This window comes from Eleutherodactylus coqui, chromosome 1 (assembly GCF_035609145.1).
Source record: "Eleutherodactylus coqui strain aEleCoq1 chromosome 1, aEleCoq1.hap1, whole genome shotgun sequence".
Lineage (NCBI taxonomy): Eukaryota > Metazoa > Chordata > Amphibia > Anura > Eleutherodactylidae > Eleutherodactylus > Eleutherodactylus coqui.
In genome coordinates, this window is record NC_089837.1 from 268,290,640 (window position 1) to 268,312,962 (window position 22,323).

Here is a 22,323-nt window from a genome sequence, read left to right on the forward strand (position 1 = left end):
ATGAGGTTCTGGGTAAATTAGGCCTAGGACCCAATTTTATACAGTTGGTCTCCATCAAGAGTGAATATCGTGGTAAATGGCAAGTTCTCCTCTTTCTCAAATACGTAATACCTATGGGTTCACAGAAGTCCCAGGGTAGCTATTTTCTAGGGCATAATAAAATCAATATTTATGCAAATAGATTTATTGTAATTGCAATACTTCATGAAACAAGTAGTTGAATTTCAGATGTTATGATAAGTGATTGGGTATAGCCAACTGTTATTTCTGGAGGTGAAGTTTCATTGACAGTGGTTAGGGTATATTCTCTACCTACACTTATGTAAGTCATTGATTAGTTCTTATATCTTTATTATCTATTTATATTAATGACTGCAGACCAGATTTGGTACTGACTAAGTATCTCATATTGTTGTTCTTTACTCTGGATTTTCTACTGACGGTCTGGATCTGTATTGCAGGTGGCTGCACATCAGTTATTGGATCAGCCGTTATCCTGGGTTGCATTTTTCCTTTTTGGAATTATATATTGGTCTTAAGGCTTTAGTGGATTGCAGAGTAGTACTATCGACTACCACACAACTGGTAGGTATCTGTACATATTTCACCCACCCACATATGTCTGAGGTGCTGTTATTAGGATATTTTTTATTTTCTGTATATATGTTGGAACGAATGACACACATTTTTGTGCCAATATATTTTATTTGCAAACTGAATACAGTCCGATGCAGCACAGTACAATACACACATTTACGTTAAGCAGCACAAAACCTATTAATACACATTTGTGATCTTAGGTAGAATGCACAGTGATATCCATCCTATAAAAAAAGAAAGAAAAAGTCATGCACTTTTTAATAAATTTGATACAGTTTATGCTAACCAGCTTTTTTAAACAGGATGGGAAAATACACAGTAAAAGCTACAGTCATTTTTTTACTGAAAATATTGTGCATGTCCTGCCATATCATTTAAATAATCTGATACCATGTACAGATATTTCCTTGCTTAACTTCATTTGATAAAAGACTGCAATTTCTCATGACATCAATACAATACAATACAGTATTGCGAGATGCTAGCAAAATCATTGACAAGGCAATGCACATCACAACCACTGGGTAGCCACAAAAGACACATACAGAAGAGAACTTGTGATAGAGTATCACTAAATCACATTGTTTTGCAACACTGGTCATTTTGTTGAAACGAGTTATGGGTAGGTGACCAAGTTGCAGGTTACATAATGGCACAGCAGCTACCAGACAGAGACTGTTATTTTTTTCGATCCAAACCATTTTAGTAAAGAGGAAAAAGAGCTTTACTTTTCACCATATGATGGCATTTGTTCCTTAAAGGGGTTCTGTCATTAGAAAAAAAAATCAATACTTACCTATTCCTCCCCAGGCAGTCTTCTTACCGCATCTTCTCTTCACCGATCTTCTCCTGGCTCCTCCAGTCCGTCGGGTCACGTCACCGCCACCTGGCCGAATCTTCTTCTTCCTGTGGTGTTACATACATTGCCGGCGTTCTCCTTCCTGCAGGTCAATGTACGCCACGTCACTAGTGATGTAGCATTCACTGCCTAGCAGAAAATGCTTAACTATTGCCAAGATTGCTCATGTATGCTGTCTCACGACAACAGTATATGAAAACTCACGGCGAAACAGCACGGAAATAGCACGGCATTCTCTGCTAGGTAGTGAACGCTACGTCACTAGTGACATAACGTACACTGACCTGCAGGAAGGAGAATGCAGAGAATGGACACTACATAACAGGAAGAAGAGGATCCGGCCAACTTGAGGTGAGGTGACCTGACCTGGGGGACTAGAGGAGCCAGGAGAAGATCGTCGAGGAGAAGATGCGGTAAGAAGACTGACTGGGGAGGAATAAGTAAGTATTGATTTTTTTTCTAATGACAAAACCCCTTTAAACGTTACAGGGTTTCAAACAGAAATTCACACTTAAAGGTTTTGGAATATTAACCCCTTAAGGACACAACCCTTTTCCATTTTCCTTTTTTGTGGACTACTTTTAAACGGTTTGATTTAGCCGTCCACGTAAATATCTGAGGACTTTTTTACAGGACGAATTGTATTTTTCAATGGTACTATTTAAGGTACCATATAATGTACTGAAAAACTTCTAAAAAATTCTAAGTGGGGTGAAAGGAAAAAAGCAAACACAATTCTGCCATCATTGGAGGGTCTTGTTTCTACAATATACACACTGCAGCAAAAATGACTTGATAACTTTATTCTATAGGTGAGTATGATTACTACGATATTAAACTTATATAGTTTTTAGATATTTTATTTTTTTTTATTATTTTCTGCTACCATCTCCTGACAGCTATAACTTTTTATTTTTTTAAATCGACATAATTGTGCGAGGGCTCATTTTTTGTGGAAGTTTGTGTAGTTTCTGTTGGTACCATTTTGAAGTGCATATAACTTTTTGATCGCTTCTTATTACATTTTTTCTTGGAGATGGGTTGACAAAAACATTGAAATTCTAGCGTTTTTTTCTGACAACGCTTACCATGCGGGGTAAATAAGGCGTTAGATCCTACTTTTCTGTAAGCAACGATATCAAATGTGTTCTGGATTTTTTTATTTAGATTTTTTTGTTATAAGTATGGCAAAAGAGGGATTTAAAAAATTTTTTTTTACTTTTATTTATTTTTGAATACTTAGTAAAAATTTTTAAAGCTAATTTTTACAATCTTATTCAGTCCCCATAGAGTACATGTACTTGTGATGATTTGATCACTCCTGCAGATTTATGCCTCATGGAATTTGTACACTTAAAACTGCCGGCAGCCTCTTAGCTGAATATCAGCTTCTGAGAGTCCAGTTTACCTCGTTGTCTAGCAATGACAGGGAGGGATACTCCCTTTTTTCCCATGTGTTGCGGGGTTCTTTGCCCAGTAGTCTGGCAGCTCCATCTTTGGTCCCCAGGGCCCTCTTAGTCCTCTCACTTTGACCTCCTTTAATCACGCCCTTTTTTAGTCCTTTCCTGCTGACCAGCATGGATATAGCAATGTTCTGGCCACTTTCCGCACACAGCAGCCGCCGCAAAGTCACTAGCCGCCTCTGTTGCTGACTTTGTCTAACTCACTTCTGGTTTGTCCCCAATCCCAAGACGGCCACTGGCCCTTCTCCGCTGTGTCACTAGGAGCTACGCAGCCAATCAGAACCCTGTTCTAGAAGCTTCCCAATATTTTTTAATTGACTTCTATTAGCAGTCAGTTCTTTTATGAGCTTTTGGCTCCCTTTAATAGTGCAGCTTGTAACCATTCTAGAGCTCTGTCGGGGGTGTCACAAAGTGGTGGATAGTGACAATGGATAGGATTTTGTTCCATAGTGACCGTAAGCCTCTGTAATCTGCAAGAGGGGCAGCAGGGCAATACTCACCCCTCCTAAATTGTGAAATACATTTGAATATATCTAGCCAAGAGGAAAGGTAAGGAAGAACAATTCTGTATCTAAAGAGGAACTTTCAGTTCCTCTTTAGTGACCTGATAGACTTTAGTAAGTAAATGTTTACGTTCCCTGTGAGAGCACAATTTTAGAGCATCTTTTTTAGAACTCTGCATTGTGATATTTCTCTGTTTTTCTTTTAAGAGATTTATGCATAAATGACAACTGAATATTAGCAGTTGAGGCATATCATTGTTAGCACTGATTGGATAGTGTGAGAGTGTACAGTATGAGAATGTGCAGGGACACGCCACTTGACATCCAGTTGTCAATTTATTCATAACTATTCACAAAGAATAAACACAGGAATGGCACAAATTAGTTAGGAGAAAATATACTCCAGCATTGCTATTCCACGGGGAACGCATTTAGGCCTTAGTCAGACGGGCGTTTTTTTGCGCGATTTGCGCATGCGCATGCGTCCGGCGATTTTTTAAAACCATTGCTTTGCAATGGTATCGGACACATGAGCGCTTTTTATGCGCTCGTCCAATAAATTATAGAACAGAAATCGCAGATCGCACCTATCTGCGATCTGCGATTCCTGTTCTCTTCTCTATATGCGCTCAATGGGGCCGGCGGCAGCAGCGCTGACCCCATTGAGAACATATAGAAGACAAATCATTCTTCTCTGCCACAGCTGTAACAGCTGTGGCAGAGAAGAACGATGTTTGCCCATTGAATTCAATGGAGCCGGCAATACAGCCGACTCCATTGAAAGCAATGGGCTGCCGGCGTGCGCGGGATGAATTGTCGGGAAGGGCTTAAAGGAGATGTCTCGAGGAAGCAGTGAATTTTTTTTTTTGCCCAGTCCCCCTAATTAAGCATACATAACTAAGCCCCCCTGTAAATGACTTTTCTAGCTGGTTCGTACTTACCGTTCCAGCGTTTCAGCAACTTATAAAAGTTTCCCCAAGATGGCCGCCGGCTCTTTTCCCTTTGCTTGCTGCAGCCCGACGTGCGCGCTCCCGAGACACTGCCAGCTGTGTCTCCATGGCAACCAGACGCCCCGCAGCCGCCGACCGGACCCACCGCAGCCGTCGACCAGTCACCCACCGCCAGGCAGCAGGTAACCGGCGCTAGCCCCCGGCTCCCCAGCGCTACGCTCCCGGCTCCCCAGCGCTACCGCCCCGGCTCCCCAGCGCTACGCTCCCGGCTCCCCAGCGCTACGCTCCCGGCTCCCCAGCGCTAGACTCTGACAACAGACGAAGGCCCCGGAGCCCAGCGCTAGGCCCCGGAGCCCAGGTGAAGGCCCCGGAGCCCAGCGCTAGGCCCCGGAGCCCAGCGCTAGGCCCTGGAGCCCAGGTGAAGGCCCCGGAGCCCAGCGCTAGGTTCCGGAGCCCAGGTGAAGGCCCCGGAGCCCAGCGCTAGGTTCCGGAGCCCAGCGCTAGGTTCAGGAGCCCAGCGCTAGGTTCAGGAGCCCAGCGCTAGGTTCCGGAGCCCAGCGCTAGGTTCCGGAGCCCAGCGCTAGGTTCAGGAGCCCAGCGCTAGGTTCCGGAGCCCAGCGCTAGGTTCCGGAGCCCAGCGCTAGGTTCCGGAGCTAGCGCTAGGTTCCGGAGCCCAGGTGAAGGCCCCGGAGCCCAGCGCTAGGTTCCGGAGCCTAGCGCTAGGTTCCGGAGCCCAGCGCTGGGCTCCGGGGCCTACCGCTGTGGCCCGGGACCTTCACCTGTTAGTCAAGATCACCCCCCGACCCATCACTTACCTGGGCGGCTTCTCGGGGCTGCTGGGCTAGGCTGGGCTTCTCTGCTGGGCTGGGCTTCTCCGCTGGGCAGCTCCAGTTTCTGCACCTTCCTCTAACAGAGGAAGGTACAGAATGGCCGCTCCAGCGCGCTCCCGAGCAGTGACAGCTCGTCTGCGCATGCACAGAAGAGCTGTAGCGGGGAGCACACTGAAGCGGCTCGTGCTGGAAGGAGAAGACCGGACTGCGCAAGCGCGTCTAAAAAAGCAAGCTGCCAGCGAATTTAGACGGAACCATGGAGACGAGGACCCTAGCAACGGAGCAGGTAAGTGGAATAACTTCTGTATGGCTCATATTTAATGCACGATGTACATTACAAAGTGCATTAATATGGCCATACGGAAGTGTATAACCCCACTTGGTTTCGCGAGACCACCCCTTTAAATATATAAGCCCTTCCCTGCAATTCATCCAGAAAAGTGTTAAAATAAAAAATATATATATACTCACCTGCTCCCGGCAGCCAGAGTTCCGCGCGGCCGGCCTGCAGTGGGTGTGAAGGGGGTGTGAGTCAGACCTGCCCCCTGATTGGCTCAGCGCTGAGTCTGACTCACACCCCCTTCACACCCACTGCCGGCCGCCGTGGCTGAACTCCGTCTGCCGGGACAAGGTAAGTAATAGTATATATATATATATATGTATATTTTAACACACTTCTGGATGAATTGCAGGGAAGGGCTGCAATTCAGCGCTGAGCCAATCAGGGGGCAGGTCTGACTCACACCCCCTTCACATCCACTGCAGGCCGGCCGCGCGGAACTCCGGCTGCCGGGAGCAGGTGAGTATGTATATATTTTTTATTTTAACACTTTTCTGGATGAATTGCAGGGAAGGGCTTATATATTTAAGCCCTTCCCGACAATTCATCCCACACTCGCCCGCAGCGCATTGCTTTCAATGGAGCCGCTGTATTGCCGGCTCCATTGAATGCAATGCGCTGGACAGCTCCGGCCCGTTTCTTATGAAACGCGGCTAGGAGCAGATTTTCGGGCGATTTTCGGGCACCGGTCACGCGATTTGCGGATGCGCATCCGTCATGCGATCCGCAAATCGCGCGAAAAACGCCCGTCTGACTAAGGCCTTAATTACTAAAACAGAAGAGTCAGGAGCGGTGACAGGTCCTCTTTAATTAATCAGCAAGAATGTTGTCACTTTAATAATGCTTGTTTTCAATACGGGTTTGCACCTTACCTACATTATATGTTATTACTTACCTTGCGATGAAAAATCTGTGCTTACTGTGGCACTAGAAGAAAAAAAACATTGCAATATGTTAATAATTTTACTGTTATGCAGAACAAAAAAAGAAATCATCAGCAAACTATATTATCTATTAGGGCTGGGCTGTCAATCAAATTAATGTGATTAATCATGACTTTTCTGACACATGATTCTAGCTTTCATAACAATTGTATAACCAATATTAGCCCTGCACCCTGTGTAAGAAACTAATGTAGTGGCCCAGAGTTAACAGGGCCTCTCCCTAATGTATGTATGCATTTGTCCCATGCCTATGTATTGTCAATGTCTTTCATGTTGCATGAATATGATGTGTATTGCATAGCTGCAGCACTGAATGTGTTAACTGTCTGGTATGTGAGATGTCTGAGAAATGTATCTTGTTGTTTGTCACGTGATCATGCTTCTTATATGTGATTGCAAGGTGTCTGCAAGTCAGTCTGAGCCAGAGTGGAGCTTCTGTTCTGAGCTGCAAGTAAGCTACACAGACACCATCAGTTCTGTGTGGCTAGAAATGGAAGAAGCTGAAAGGTAACCTCAGCCTTCCCTGGGCCTGCTTTACCCAGGAGATGCCATTTGTGCCCAGAACCACTAAAAAACACATGATTCTGAGAGAGCGTGGATCCGCCATGCAGTGTGGAGTGCCTGCAAAATGTGAGTGCCAACCGGTAGAGAGCTAGCGAGTGTAAAGGAGTTTGTACCGGGACCAAAACCCTACATATATCTAGGACTGTAGCTCATTCTGCGACCCAGTGATTTTCCTCCCTGTTGCACCACTTTGTGATTTCTGCACCATTATTCCTGCTGCCGTGAAGTTATGCAATTGGTTGAACTGTTCCTTTCAAGTAAACAAGCACTGCTGACCGTTCCCAGCTTTGCTATTTAAAGTTCCCTGTGTGTGTGTGTGGACCTTTTATTCCATCATCCGGATTCACCGCAGAGAAAGGAACAGTGGCGTCACCCGTGACAAAAGACTCTTAGAGTAAACCACAGAGCCAACTAGGATGGGTCTCATGCTACCCGTAAGGTGTGAGATAGTAGAGCTCCATGACAAGGCCCAAACTCTACCCCGCTGTCTCTTCGGCTGTAGGCCCGCTCCTCAGATGCTGCACTAAGATCAGGCTTAGGGAAAGCAGAATGTGCAGGAAACCAGACAGTTTACCAGTATACAAAAGAAATTGTTAGGATACCTTTATGTTGTTTTTACATCCAGCACTACTCTTTCAGATTTCCATTTTCTATGGAGAAAATTGCATAAGGACAGAAGCCTGGATGAAACTATAGGTGTGATCCATGTATGAAATGGAGATGGCTGTTGACTCTGTCTCACAAGGCTTCCATCCTTGTCATTTTTTTAGCTGGAAAGAAAAGCATTGATCCCAGCATTTTTCCATCCAGCCAAAAAGGCAGACACTATGTTTCCATGCAGGTTTCCATCCTGCTTAAAATTTGGAAAACCATTAACTTGGCCTACTTCACAGTTTAGCAGATTTTATTCCAGTGTCCACTTTATAGTGATTACAATCCATAAAACGAAATTAAGAATAAAATTATAAACATGTGTTACCTTTAACATCCAGTTTGCAATTTACAGATGCCTCTCCCAGCGGATTAATTGCTTTGCATGTATACACACCACCATCAAAGGGACTAGGCTTGCGGATTTCAAGAGAACAAACTCCTTGATTTATAAGAGATCGATATTTGGGATCTTCTCCGATTTCCATTTTGTTTTTCAGCCATACTATTCTAGGCTTAAAAGACAAATATATAGTTAAAAAATAAATCAAAGCTGTACGATTCAGGTCAAACAGGACCCATCGGATCTCCTGACCATTCTATTTTAGTAAATAAAATAGCATGTTAGGAATATCTTTTCCAAAAACTCGGTCATACTTGTTTCTAGAAATGTTTAGATTTCTGAGTATTAACTTATATACCCTACCTGTGTCAGAACTGATTAGACTTAGCTTTCCGCCCCCTGGTAACACCCAGTAGTTACTTTATTCATCAATTTCTAAGAGGAACAACAGACAAACGGCACAATATAAAGTTCTAAAAAAAATAATACAGAATAATGTAATGGGGAATGTACATATCTACCATAACAGACATGTCAGGAGTAATGTTAGCTCCAGTTTAACTCAGTTCATATTATGAAGTTATAAAGAGCAGCGCACCAAAGTAATAAAAAATACTTATGTGTCTTTAGACCCTATTCTGGAAAATCTGAGCCAAATCAACTTTTTAGTTCTCAAATTTAAATTAAAGCGCTGCCTCCGATTGGTTGAGGGCTGTGACCAATTACAGGCAGCGCTCAGCTGTCATTCACTGAATGGCTGAGTGCTGCCTCTGATTGGCTGAGTGCTCAGCCAATCAGACCCAGCACCTTCAGGAGGTGAGGATTTTTAAATCCCCGTCCAGGAGAAAGTGCTTCAGAACAGTGCCAGAGAGCCAGCAAGAAGATGCGCCAGAGCCCCGACAGCGGTGGAGAGGTGATGTATATATATTTTTTATTTTTTACAGCAGCTAGGGTTGAATTTCAAGGAAGAGCTTATATTTCATGCCCTTCCTTGAAAATTACTGCGGGGATTGCCTGCATCCCATTGCTTTTAATGAGGTGGCAGTAGTGCCGGCCCCATTTAAAGCAATAGGAGCTTCGGTCACGTGCCTTTTGAACATAGGTGCGCAAAAAAAACCTGCACGTCTGACTGAACCCTAATGCTGTATTCAAATTGGCATTAGGGCTTTCAATCTCTTGTTCTGTTTTTGGAGCAGAGAAACGGGCAAAAAATGGAATTACGATTTTGTTTTTTTTTCCCCATTGATCTCAGGTTTTTCAAAAAAATGAAAAGCAAACTGAAAGCTTTCCATTTGCTTTTCATTGAAAAACAGACAGCCCTATCTTCAGTGTGAACACAGCCTAAAGCAACAGTTTCAACATTGTAACGATTATCAGTGAGGGATTTGACACTCTCAGAAAACACCCAGATAAACATTCAATAATAATTGACAAACCCAAAAAAGTGTTGGAGATATTTAAAAGTTTCGGGTTGAACTCAGTCAAGAATGGCCTGAGCCTTTACTGCATCCATTTTGACCCCCTGAGGAGTAATTATGTTACCAAGAAATTAGATCTTTTGGATGGCAAACATTTTTCTCTCTTAGCAAACAATTCATTCTCTGTGAGAATTTGCACAACTTCACACACATGAGTTTTTTGAGAAGATAAGTCTAGAGTGTAAATGAGAATATCATCTCAATAAACAAAAACAAACCAGCCAATTAAATTGTGAAGAATGTCATTAATAAATGATTGGAAAACCACCAGAGCATTTGTTAAACCAAACAGCATGAGAGGATTTTTTAGAATGACCCTCGGAAGTAACGCTGTTGTCTACTCATCCTCTTCTCGAATACGCAAATGGTTATATGCTTTGTGTGCTGTCTCCTACTGTTGCAACAGTGAAGATCGGTGAGAACACCAATCCCTGCTGTTAACCTGTTACATGTTGTGTTCTGATATTGTTACGGCACTCTGCCCCCCGAGCGCCAAGTGGGGTGCCCTGATCTTCCCGCACCCCACTGTCCCTGCCTACTTGCCTCGGCCCTGGCTAACCCCAGGCGGACAACTGGACGGTGGTCCCTGCCCTGGCTAGGGACCTGGCGGCTGACAAGAAGAAAGCTACGTAATAGGGGGAACAGAGTGCCGACAGGGGAGGCAGATGGATCAGACCAACAAAACTTACAAGGCTGGAGATGGAGCTCACAGGCAAACTGGAAGGATGCTGGATAGCAACTAGTGCTGACTGGGCCAGACTAGACTAGAGGCTAAACGAACTAGCAAGAACAAACAGAGCAATAGGGAACCAGAAGGAGCTGACCGGCAACTAGGGACTGGCTGAGGATAACCGCAGACAGACTGGCTAGGTGCATGCAGAACCAATAACTGGCAGTGAGCTCACTTCACTGCCAGTCTTTTAACCACAAGGTTCCGCCCAGGGGCGGAGAGTGGGAGGAGGCAACTCCACCCACTGCTGTATAAGAAGAACAGAGGAGTGCGGGCGGCACCCTACGGGCGGACACGCCCACGCCACCGCCCACCGGCCGCCCCAAGCTGCTGGGATAACCTCGACACAGGGCTCCAGGCCACCGGAGCCGACGCCGGAGCGACGCGCGCCGACCGCGGGACCCCGTGCCGCGCTGTATGGTAACAGATATAGTCTGTGATTGTTATTGTAAATGATAATGCATTGAAGCACAGAAGTATTCCAATTCATTATTGTAGATATCATAGCTCTTTTGGTTCAAGTTCCCCACAGGATGTAATGCTGTCCACATGCCCTATTGCAATTTGTTTCAATAGTAAAAGATGAGGACACACTAAATTTATCAAGAGTGGATGTTTAAGTATTAACCCACTTACCTACACTAGAATACCAAATAAGGAGGCACTCACTAGACCATCAAAGTCACTAGTATTGACTAAACCACTTCCTTACACCAACCATGGTGTAAGTAAATTTTAATTAGTGTGAAATATTTTTTCCTACTTTTTGTTGTTTAAAACTGAGGTATGTCTTATAGTCACATGCATCTTATAGTCCAAAAAAATACAGTAAATTTAGTATTTCTGTAATCGTACTGACTTGGAAAGTAAAGATCATAGTATAACAGAATGGTAGAGTTGGAAGAGACCTCCAGGGTCATCGGGTCCAACCCCCTGCTCAGTGCAGGATTTACTAAATCATCCCAGACAGATATTTGTCCAGCCTTTGCTTGAACACTTGCATTGAAGGAGAACTCACCACCTCCCATGGTAACCTGTTCCACTCATTGATCACGCTCACTGTCAGAAAGTTTTTCTAATATCTAATTTGTGTCTCCTCCCTTTCAGTTTTATCCCAGTGCTTCTAGTCTTTCCTTGTGCAAATGAGAATAGGGCTGATCGCTCTGTACTGTGACAGCCGTTCAGATATTTGTAGACAGCTTTCTTTTTTGCAAGCTGAACATTCCCAGATGCTTAAACTGTTCTTCGTAAGACATGATTTGCAAACCGCTCACCATCTTGGTAACTCTTCTCTGAACTTGCTCCAGTTTGTCTGTGTCTTTTTTAAAGTGGGGTGCCCAGAACTGGACACAGTATACCAGATGAGGTCTGACTAAAGAAGAGTAGAGGGGGATAATTACATCATGTGATCTAGACTCTATATTTTCTTAATACATCCCAGAATTGCGTTTCCCTTTTTGGCTGCTGCATCACATTGTTGACTCACATTCAGTCTATGATCTATTAGTATACCCAAGTCTTTTTCACATGTGCTGCTGCTTTGCTCAATTCCTCTCATTCTGTATCTGCTTTCTTCATTTTTCTTGCCCAGATGTAGGACTTTGCATTCCTCTTTCTTAAATACTATTCTGTTAGTCGCTGCCCACTGTGCAGGGTTTTCTAGATCTTTTTGAATAATCTCTCTTCTTTAGTGTTAGCTATCCCTCCTAGCTTTGTGTCGTCGGCAAATTTGATCCTGATGGATCAAATTCATTTTTATACATGATCTAGAGGAGGGAGTTTCCTATCAACTCCCTCCTCTAGATCATGTATAAAAATGTTGAACAACACTGGGCCTAGGACAGAGCCTTGTGGTACCTCACTTGATACATTCTTCCACTTGAATGTGCAGTCATTTATGACCACTCTTTGAGTACTATCATTCAGCCAGTTGTGAATCCACCTAATAGTTGCCTTGTCAATCTCATATTTGGTCATTTTTTTCAATAAGTATAGTATGACATACTTTGTAAAATGCTTTACTAAGGTCAAGATAAACTATATCCACCGCATTTCCCTGATCAACCCAGTCATTGATTCTGTCATGAAGGAAATTCGATTCATCTGGCATGACTTGTTTGTTACAAACCCATGCTGGCTCTGGTTAATAACTCCATTTTTATCCAAGTACTTGCATACATACTGTTTAATAATTTGTTCAAAGATCTTTCCTGGTATAGAAGGCAGGCTCACAGGCCTGTAGTTTCCTGGATCCACCTTCTTCCCTTTTTTGAAGACAGGGACAACATTTGCCCTTTTCCAATCTTCTGGGACTTCTCCTGTTCTCCAGGAATTTTCAAAGATTGTGGCGAGTAGTTTAGCAATTACCTCCTCTGCTTCCTTTAGTATCTTAGGATGTAATTCATCTGGACCTTCAGACTTGAATTTATTTAACTTAGCGAAGTGTTCCCTCACCATCTCCCTGCTTACAGATAGCCTGCATTCTTTTATTCCCCCAAGAGCACAGGGAATATCAGTTGATGTTCCCTCTACTTTTAGAGAGAAAACAGATACAAAATAGGAATTTAAAAGTTCGGCTTTTAACATCATTCTTAACCAATTTACCATTTTCATCTTGTAAGCATGCAATAGCATCTTTAACTTTTCCTTTGCTTTTGACATACCCCTAAATCCCTTTTTATTGTTTTTGGCCTCTGTTGCAAGCCTCAATTCATTATTAGCTTTATCTTTTCTGACACTTGCCCTACAGTTTCTGCAGACCGCATTATATTCTTATTTAGATATTCCCCCCTCTTTCCATATTTTTCTTTGTTTTTAACATGTGTGCAAGTTCTGTGTTCATCCATTCTGGTCTCCCCATTCTTCCTTCTTTTAGGGATTGTTAACGATTGTGGTTTGAGAATCTTATTTCGCAATATTTCCCAACCTTCTTGGACATTTCTGTCCTTAAGAACATCCAGCATTGGGTTCTTCCTACACACTTTTTCTGAGTTCATTGAAAATGATAACGTCATGTTTTCACACTCTGAGTGCCCTAAAAGCAACCACCTATAGCAATTTCTTTTGCTCATTTCAACCCACTTAGAGAAACCTTTAAGAGACTTCCAATACATTATGTGATACGCTAAATGGTACAATTGAAAAATAAAACACATAAAACAATGTTATGATTTTTTGAGAGCAGGTAGAAGAAATAAAACAAAAAAAAAGCAAAAAGAAAAAAAAACAACAAAGCCCTGTGGCTTGAAGGGGTCAAAGCAAACCTGTCATATTTTCCTACAGTACTCAGTTAAGCAGCATAAAATAGAGTCGCAGATGCTAACCCTTTTTTATTTAAGTATTTTTATTTATATGCCATTTTCCGTGACTCATCTGAATGGAAGCCTATGCCAAAGCTCAACCATACTTAAACTCTTTGGTGGCATTTCAATATTACTAAAGCTATTACAGCATATATAATATTATGTGCTGTAATTCAGAATTTCTTACCTTGGGACTACCACGTACACTACAAAACAGTTTAGTAGTATATCCATTTGTTGTTGTCCTATCGTTGAGGGATTGAGTAAACTTTGGAGCTTCTGCCAAATCACTCTCTTTATATTCAGGATGCTTGTAAGTACTTTCTATTTAAATATAAAAATAAATATAAGAATTAATGAGTTAAGGTAACTTGCCACATTAAGGCCTCCCTCACACAGGCATTTGGCAAAGCGCTGAGTTTGCGATTGTGGCATTTACTTTTGTATTTGATGTTGCGGCCGACGCTGGATTTTAGCACTCCCATCATTGATGAGGTGCGCTAAACGCTGAAAAATAGAGCAGATTCTGCTTGAAAAATAGAATAGACTCTGCTGAAAAGCTCCACAATCGAGTGCCTGTCTGAGAGGCTCCACTGAAAGCATTATAATCGCAGGGGAAAAGCCTGTGTGAGGGAGGCTTAAGTGTGGCATAAAATCAATGTAATAATAAAATAAGATACCCAGAAGAGAGCTCCACATTATTATGTTTAACAATTGTATTTATTAAAAGGTTTGTTTCATACAGAGCAATATTCTTATATTAGATATCAGCGTAAAAAGAATGCACAGTATTACAAAACAGCATCAATGTTATATGTAGGTTTTATTGCATTTGCTCTTGAAAACAGGAATGAGCAGAAACGTGTTGAAGTCCCTTTCTGTGAATTTCATCAATAGCTGTGAATACTTCCATTCAGTTGACAGCCTGGGTATCTGTTTTGGGATTTTAGAACTGAACTCCGGCTGCAGCAAAAAGGTGAGTATACATTTTTTTTTTTTTTACACATTTTCAGGATGCTTTCAGGGAAGGGCTTATATTTTAAGCCCTTCCCCGAAAATTCATACAGCGCTTGCCGGCAGCCCATTGCTTTCAATGGAGCCGGCTGTATTGCCGGCTCCATTGAATTTAATGGGCAAACATCGTTCTCTGCCACAGCTGTGCCACAGCTGTGCCACAGCTGTGGCAGAGGAGAACGATCTTTAGTATATGTTCTCAATGGGATCGGCGCATATATAGAACACCGATTTACACAGAATGCATATAGGCGCGTTCTGCGAATCGTTGTGTCCTACAATTTATTGCACATCCGCATAAAAAACGGACATGTGCCCGCTCCCATTGCGATGCATTGGGTCTATATATCTGCAGATCGCAAGCGCGTCTGCAAATCGGACCAAAAAACGTCTGTGTGACCGAGGCCTCAAGAATCATCAATTATTTTTTATGGGACTTTACAAGAAATATCGCACTTGCATGATATGAAATCCAGTGCATGTTGTTAGGTCTTCTTAGCTGTAGGGAACACTGCTCTCAGATTTGCTGTCAGTGTGTACCCAATCTCTGCCTCTTGTGATGGTTTATTTACCGAAAATGTTATGCACAGTTATCTTTATGTTGTAGGAGTCACAAGGCGGGGTATTACATCGCAAGGCTCAGGATAGAATGCAGCAGATGAGTAACCAAAATGTAAAATATTTATTTGAAAATACAGAAATAAAAGTGAACAACTTGGGGGGTAATAGACTGAACTGGATGGACATATGTCTTTTTTAAGCCTTACATTTAAACACAGTAATATCCTTTGGAGCAATAGCAATAATACTGTACATTGCTACGTTTGATACAAGCTAACAGAAATACAGATTATGGAACCCTAACACACAGTCTCTCCTTAGGTGAAGATGTATACAACCCACAGGTGCCTTTCAACTTTTCCCCAGTAAACTATCTCAGTCGAGAAATAAAGAGCTCAAGCGGGTAGAAATTGTCTCTAACGGTCCAATCTCTGTAACATAATTTATGAATGCTGGAGCAGGCCTACTAACTATTCTCTCTTTAATTGGTTCGTTCCACAGGATGTCTCACATTGTACTATCTAGAGTTAGTCCTCTTCAATTTTGGGACATAGTGCTTTCCTGAGCTTACTTTCTGCAGTTTCGATTGTTGGCATCACACTCCATCGGCTCAGGGCTGTGGTGTTCCTGCTCTTCACCGATCTCAGGCAGCACAGGCTCCAGCTTCCACAATCTTCCCTCTTACATCAGCTCAGCTCACTAAGCAGAATAAAGTTTCCTTTTTATATGAGCATCAACCAATCAGCCAGTGTTTAGTGATCATGCTCAACCCCGATTCACCAAATTTTGGCACACGTGGCATCTTTTCAATTATAACACTATAGCCACAGTACACATTAGTAAAGGTCATTACATAGGTATTCTGTGTGTCTCCAGTTTGTTCTGAGCAAAGCAGCAAAATTCTTATTGGATTGCTCTTAATTAGCTGTTTTACTAGGTCTTGTGTACGTGGTCACAGCATATATAGAGATCTCAAGAGATATACAGGGCAATCACTTTTTTTTCAGAACTTTTCATTTTTTTTTACATGTTGTTATGCTGTGGCCCTGAGGAAATAAAAAAAAATGAGTGTGGCCTGGCGCTGAACCGAGAGGACGCTGCTTCAGTAACTGTGTGCAAAGCGGGGGGGGGGGGGGGGGGGGGGGGGGGAGATACCAGCCAAGGCAGAGCAGGTTTTGCTCAGAAAAGGAGAGAAATGATAATGACTTGCTTATCTAATGACTCCTCCTATACTGCTTAACCCTGCAGATGCTGCAGACATTCAGGACTGTGGTATCTAAATGTTTTTCCAAAAAAAATATAATATAATATGTAAATTCTGTAAAAAAAAAAAAGCCAAAGTAGCAGTTTTCTGATCATCTTTCTTCCCCAAAGCAGGAATAAAAAAAAATTAAAGTTGTATATGCCTCAAAATGGTAGCAATAAAAACTACAAGTTTTCCAACAAAAAACATGCTCTCCTAGAGCTCTGTTGACTGAAAAATAAAAATTCTCTGGGCTTGGAATGTAGCATCACACAAAAAGCATTTTTGTCCAAAAAAAAGGCTTATATTGTGTAAATGTGGTAAAACATAATAAGACCTGTATAAATTTGGTGTTGTCATGATTAGAGATGAGCGAGCACCAAAATGCTCGGGTGCTCGTTACTCGGAACGAACTTTTCGCGATGCTCGAGGGTTCGTTTCGAATAACGAACCCCATTGAAGTCAATGGGCGACCCGAGCATTTTTGTATTTCGCCAATGCTCGCTAAGGTTTTCATGTGTGAAAATCTGGGCAATTCAAGAAAGTGATGGGAACGACACAGCAACGGATAGGGCAGGCGAGGGGCTACGTGTTGGGCTGCATCTCAAGTTCACAGGTCCCACTATTAAGCCACAATAGCGGCAAGAGTGGGCCCCCCCCCTCCCAAAAACTTTTACTTCTGAAAAGCCCTCATTAGCATGGCATACCTTTGCTAAGCACCACACTACCTCCAACAAAGCACAATCACTGCCTGCATGACACTCCACTGCCACTTCTCCTGGGTTACATGCTGCCCAACCGCCCCCCCTCCCCCCCACAGCGCACACCAAAGTGTCCCTGCGCAGCCTTCAGCTGCCCTCATGCCACACCACCCTCATGTCTATTTAGAAGTGCGTCTGCCATGACGAGGAACCGCAGGCACACACTGCAGAGGGTTGGCACGGCTAGGCAGCGACTGTCTTTAAAAGGGGCGGGGTGATAGCCCACAATGCTGTACAGAAGCAATGAGAAATAGAATCCTGTGCCACCGCCATCAGGAGCTGCACACGTGGGCATAGCAATGGGGAACCTATGTGCCACACACTATTCATTCTGTCAAGGTGTCTCTGCATGCCCCAGTCAGACCGGGCTTTTTAATTCATAGACACAGGCAGGTACAACTCCCTATTGTGAAGTCCCTGTCGACCGACAGCATGGGTGGCTCCCTGGAACCCACCGGCGATACACAAAAATATCCCATTGCATTGCCCAACACAGCTGAGGTAGTAATGTCGTGCTTAATGCAGGTGGGCTTCGGCCCACACTGCATGCCCCAGTCAGACTGGGGTTCTTTACAAGTGGAAACAGATGCATTTATAATTCCCTGTGGACCCACAGCATGGGTGGGTGCCAGGAAGCCACCGGCGGTACATAGAAATATCCCATTGCATTGCCCAACACAGCTGAGGTAGTAATGTTGTGCTTAATGCAGGTGGGCTTCGGCCCACACTGCATGCCCCAGTCTGACTGGGGTTCTTTACAAGTGGAAACAGATGCATTTATAATTCCCTGTGGACCCACAGCATGGGTGGGTGCCAGGAAGCCACCGGCGGTACATAGAAATATCCCATTGCATTGCCCAACACAGCTGAGGTAGTAATGTTGTGCTTAATGCAGGTGGGCTTCGGCCCACACTGCATGCCCCAGTCTGACTGGGGTTCTTTACAAGTGGAAACAGATGCATTTATAATTCCCTGTGGACCCACAGCATGGGTGGGTGCCAGGAAGCCACCGGCGGTACATAGAAATATCCCATTGCATTGCCCAACACAGCTGAGGTAGTAATGTTGTGCTTAATGCAGGTGGGCTTCGGCCCACACTGCATGCCCCAGTCTGACTGGGGTTCTTTACAAGTGGAAACAGATGCATTTATAATTCCCTGTGGACCCACAGCATGGGTGGGTGCCAGGAAGCCACCGGCGGTACATAGAAATATCCCATTGCATTGCCCAACACAGCTGAGGTAGTAATGTTGTGCTTAATGCAGGTGGGCTTCGGCCCACACTGCATGCCCCAGTCTGACTGGGGTTCTTTACAAGTGGACACATGTAGGTTAAACTCCGTGTGCACCTACAGCATGGGTGGCTCCCTGGAACCCACCGGCGGTACACAAAAATATCCCATTGCATTGCCCAACACAGCGGATGTAACGTCAGCTGTAATGCAGGTGGGCTAAAAATTCATTTGATTACACTGTAGGCGAGGGCCCACAAAAATTGCTGAATCAACAGTACTAATGTACATCAAAAAAATTGGCCATGGCCAACCAAGAGGGCAGGTGAAACCCATTAATCGCTTTGGTTAATGTGGCTTAAGTGGTAACTAGGCCTGGAGGCAGCCCAGTTTAAGGAAAAATTGGTTCAAGTTAAAGTTTCAACGCTTTTAAGAGCATTGAAACATGTAAAAATTGTTTAGAAAAATTATGAGTGAGCCTTGTGGCCCTAAGAAAAATTGCCCGTTCAGCGTGATTACGTGAGGTTTCAGGAGGAGGAGTAGGAGGAGGAGGAGGAGGAATATTAGACACAGATTGATGAAGCAGAAATGTCCCCGTTTTGGATGGTGAGAGAGAACGTAGCTTCCATCCGTGGGTGCAGCCTACGTATTGCTTACGTATCGCTGCTGTCCGCTGGTGGAGAAGAGAAGTCTGGGGAAATCCAGGCTTTGTTCATCTTGATGAGTGTTAGCCTGTCGGCACTGTCGGTTGACAGGCGGGTACGCTTATCTGTGATGATTCCCCCAGCCGCACTAAACACCCTCTCCGACAAGACGCTAGCCGCAGGACAAGCAAGCACCTCCAGGGCATACAGCGCTAGTTCAGGCCACGTGTCCAGCTTCGACACCCAGTAGTTGTAGGGGGCAGAGGCGTCACCGAGGATGGTCGTGCGATCGGCTACGTACTCCCTCACCATCCTTTTACAGTGCTCCCGCCGACTCAGCCTTGACTGGGGAGCGGTGACACAGTCTTGCTGGGGAGCCATAAAGCTGGCCAGGCCCTTAAAGACTGTTGCACTGCCTGGGCTGTACATGCTGCTCGATCTACGCACCTCCCCTGCTACCTGGCCCTCGGAACTGCGCCTTCTGCCACTACCGCTGTCGGATGGGAATTTTACCATCAGCTTGTCCGCCAGGGTCCTGTGGTATAGCAACACTCTCGAACCCCTTTCCTCTTCGGGAATGAGAGTGGGAAGGTTCTCCTTATAGCGTGGGTCGAGCAGTGTGTACACCCAGTAATCCGTAGTGGCCAGAATGCGTTGAATGCGAGGGTCACGAGAAAGGCATCCTAACATGAAGTCAGCCATGTGTGCCAGGGTACCTGTACGCAACACATGGCTGTCCGCACTAGGAAGATCACTTTCAGGATCCTCCTCCTCCTCCTCCTCCTTCTCCTCCTCCTCAGGCCATACACGCTGAAATGATGACAGGCAAGCAGCATGGGTACCGTCAGCAGTGGGCCAAGCTGTCTCTTCCCCCTCCTCCTCATCCTCCTCATGCTCCTCCTCCTCCTCCTGAACGCGCTGAGATATAGACAGGAGGGTGCTCTGACTATCCAGCGACATACTGTCTTCCCCCGGCTCTGTTTCCGAGCGCAAAGCGGCTGCCTTTATGGTTTGCAGGGAAGTTCTCAAGATGCATAGCAGAGGAATGGTGACGCTAATGATTGCAGCATTGCCGCTCACCACCTGGGTAGACTGCTCAAAGTTTCGAAGGACCTGGCAGATGTCTGCCAACCAGGCCCACTCTTCTGAAAAGAATTGAGGAGGCTGACTCCCACTGCGCCGCCCATGTTGGAGTTGGTATTCCACTATAGCTCTACGCTGCTCATAGAGCCTAGCCAACATGTGGAGCGTAGAGTTCCACCGTGTGGGCACGTCGCACAGCAGTCGGTGCACTGGCAGATTAAAGCGATGTTGCAGGGTGCGCAGGGTGGCAGCGTCCGTGTGGGACTTGCGGAAATGTGCGCAGAACCGGCGCACCTTTACGAGCAGGTCTGACAAGCATGGGTAGCTTTTCAGAAAGCGCGGAACCACCAAATTAAAGACGTGGGCCAGGCATGGCACGTGCGTGAGGCTGCCGAGCTGCAGAGCCGCCACCAGGTTACGGCCGTTGTCACACACGACCATGCCCGGTTGGAGGCTCAGCGGCGCAAGCCAACGGTCGGTCTGCTCTGTCAGACCCTGCAGCAGTTCGTGGGCCGTGGGCCTCCTATCTCCTAAGCTGAGTAGTTTCAGCACGGCCTGCTGACGCTTGCCCACCGCTGTGCTGCCACGCCGCGCGACACCGACTGCTGGCGACGTCCTGCTGCTGCTGACACATCTAGATTGCGAGACAGAGGTTGAGGAGGAGGAGGAGGAGGAGGGTGCTTTAGTGGAAGAAGCATACACCGCCGAACATACCACCACCGAGCTGGGGCCCGCAATTCTGGGGGTGGGTAGGACGTGAGCGGTCCCAGGCTCTGACTCTGTCCCAGCCTCCACTAAATTCACCCAATGTGCCGTCAGGGAGATGTAGTGGCCCTGCCCGCCTGTGCTTGTCCACGTGTCCGTAGTTAAGTGGACCTTGCCACTAACCGCATTGGTGAGGGCGCGTACAATGTTGCGGGAGACGTGATCGTGCAGGGCTGGGACGGCACATCGGGAAAAGTAGTGGCGACTGGGAACTGAGTAGCACGGGGCTGCCGCCGCCATCATAGCTTTGAAGGACTCCGTTTCTACAACCCTATACGGCAGCATCTCAAGGCTGATAAATTTGGCTATGTGGACGGTTAACGATTGAGCGTGCGGGTGCGTGGCGGCGTACTTGCGCTTCCGCTCAAAGACTTGCGCTAGCGACGGCTGGACGGTGCGGTGCGAGACATTGTTGAATTGGGCCGAGGACAGCGGAGGTGAGGGTGTGGGTGCAGGCCATGAGACGGTCGTGCCTGTGTCCTGAGAGGGGGGTTGGATCTCAGTGGCAGGTTGGGGCACAGGGGGAGAGGCAGCGGTGCAAACCGGAGGCGGTGAACGGCCTTCGTCCCACCTTGTGGGGTGCTTGGCCATCATATGTCTGCGCATGCTGGTGGTGGTCAGGCTATTGGTGGTGGCTCCCCGGCTGATCTTGGCGCGACAAAGGTTGCACACCACTGTTCGTCGGTCGTCAGGCGTCTCTGTGAAAAACTGCCACACCGTAGAGCACCTCGGCCTCTGCAGGGTGGCATGGCGCGAGGGGGCGCTTTGGGAAACACTTGGTGGAATATTCGGTCTGGCCCTGCCTCTACCCCTGGCCACCGCACTGCCTCTTGCAACCTGCCCTGCTGCTGCCCGTGCCTCCCCCTCTGAAGACCTGTCCTGTGTAGGCGTTGCACACCAGGTGGGGTCAGTCACCTCATCGTCCTGCTGCTCTTCCTCCGAATCCTCTGTGCGCTGCTCCCTCGGACTTACTGCCCTTACTACTACCTCACTGCAAGACAACTGTGTCTCATCGTCATCGTCCTCCTCACCCACTGAAAGGTCTTGAGACAGTTGCCGGAAGTCCCCAGCCTCATCCCCCGGACCCCGGGAACTTTCCAATGGTTGGGCATCAGTGACGATAAACTCCTCTGGTGGTAGAGGAACTACTGCTGCCCAATCTGAGCAGGGGCCCGAGAAAAGTTCCTGGGAGTGTTCCCGCTCCTGAGCATGTGTCATTGTAGTGGAGTGAGGAGGCTGGGAGGAAGGAGGAGCAGCAGACAGAGGATTCGGATTTGCAGCACTGGACGGCGCAGAACTCTGGGTGGATGATAGCTTGCTCGAAGCACTTTCTGCCATCCAGGATAGGACCTGCTCACACTGCTCATTTTCTAATAAAGGTCTCCCGCGTGGACCCATTAATTGGGCGATGAATGTGGGGACGCCAGAAACGTGCCTCTCTCCTAATCGCGCAGCAGTCGGCTG

At 45.7% G+C, this 22,323-nt stretch overlaps 1 protein-coding gene across 1 annotated transcript in view; it reads right to left on the minus strand.

Annotated features, from left to right (window-relative positions):
• Positions 1-685: 685 nt before the first annotated feature.
• The window catches only part of LOC136633167 (myosin-binding protein H-like), a 379,268-nt gene continuing 357,630 nt past the window's right edge, over positions 686-22,323 (minus strand). The window contains exons 8-11 of the mRNA XM_066608696.1: positions 13,745-13,881; positions 8,033-8,219; positions 6,441-6,472; positions 686-824 (exon numbers count right to left, since the gene is read on the minus strand). Coding sequence (XP_066464793.1) covers positions 6,462-6,472; positions 8,033-8,219; positions 13,745-13,881 — 335 coding nt within the window. The 3' untranslated portion in view covers positions 686-824; positions 6,441-6,461. The remainder of the gene's footprint in view (positions 825-6,440; positions 6,473-8,032; positions 8,220-13,744; positions 13,882-22,323) is intronic.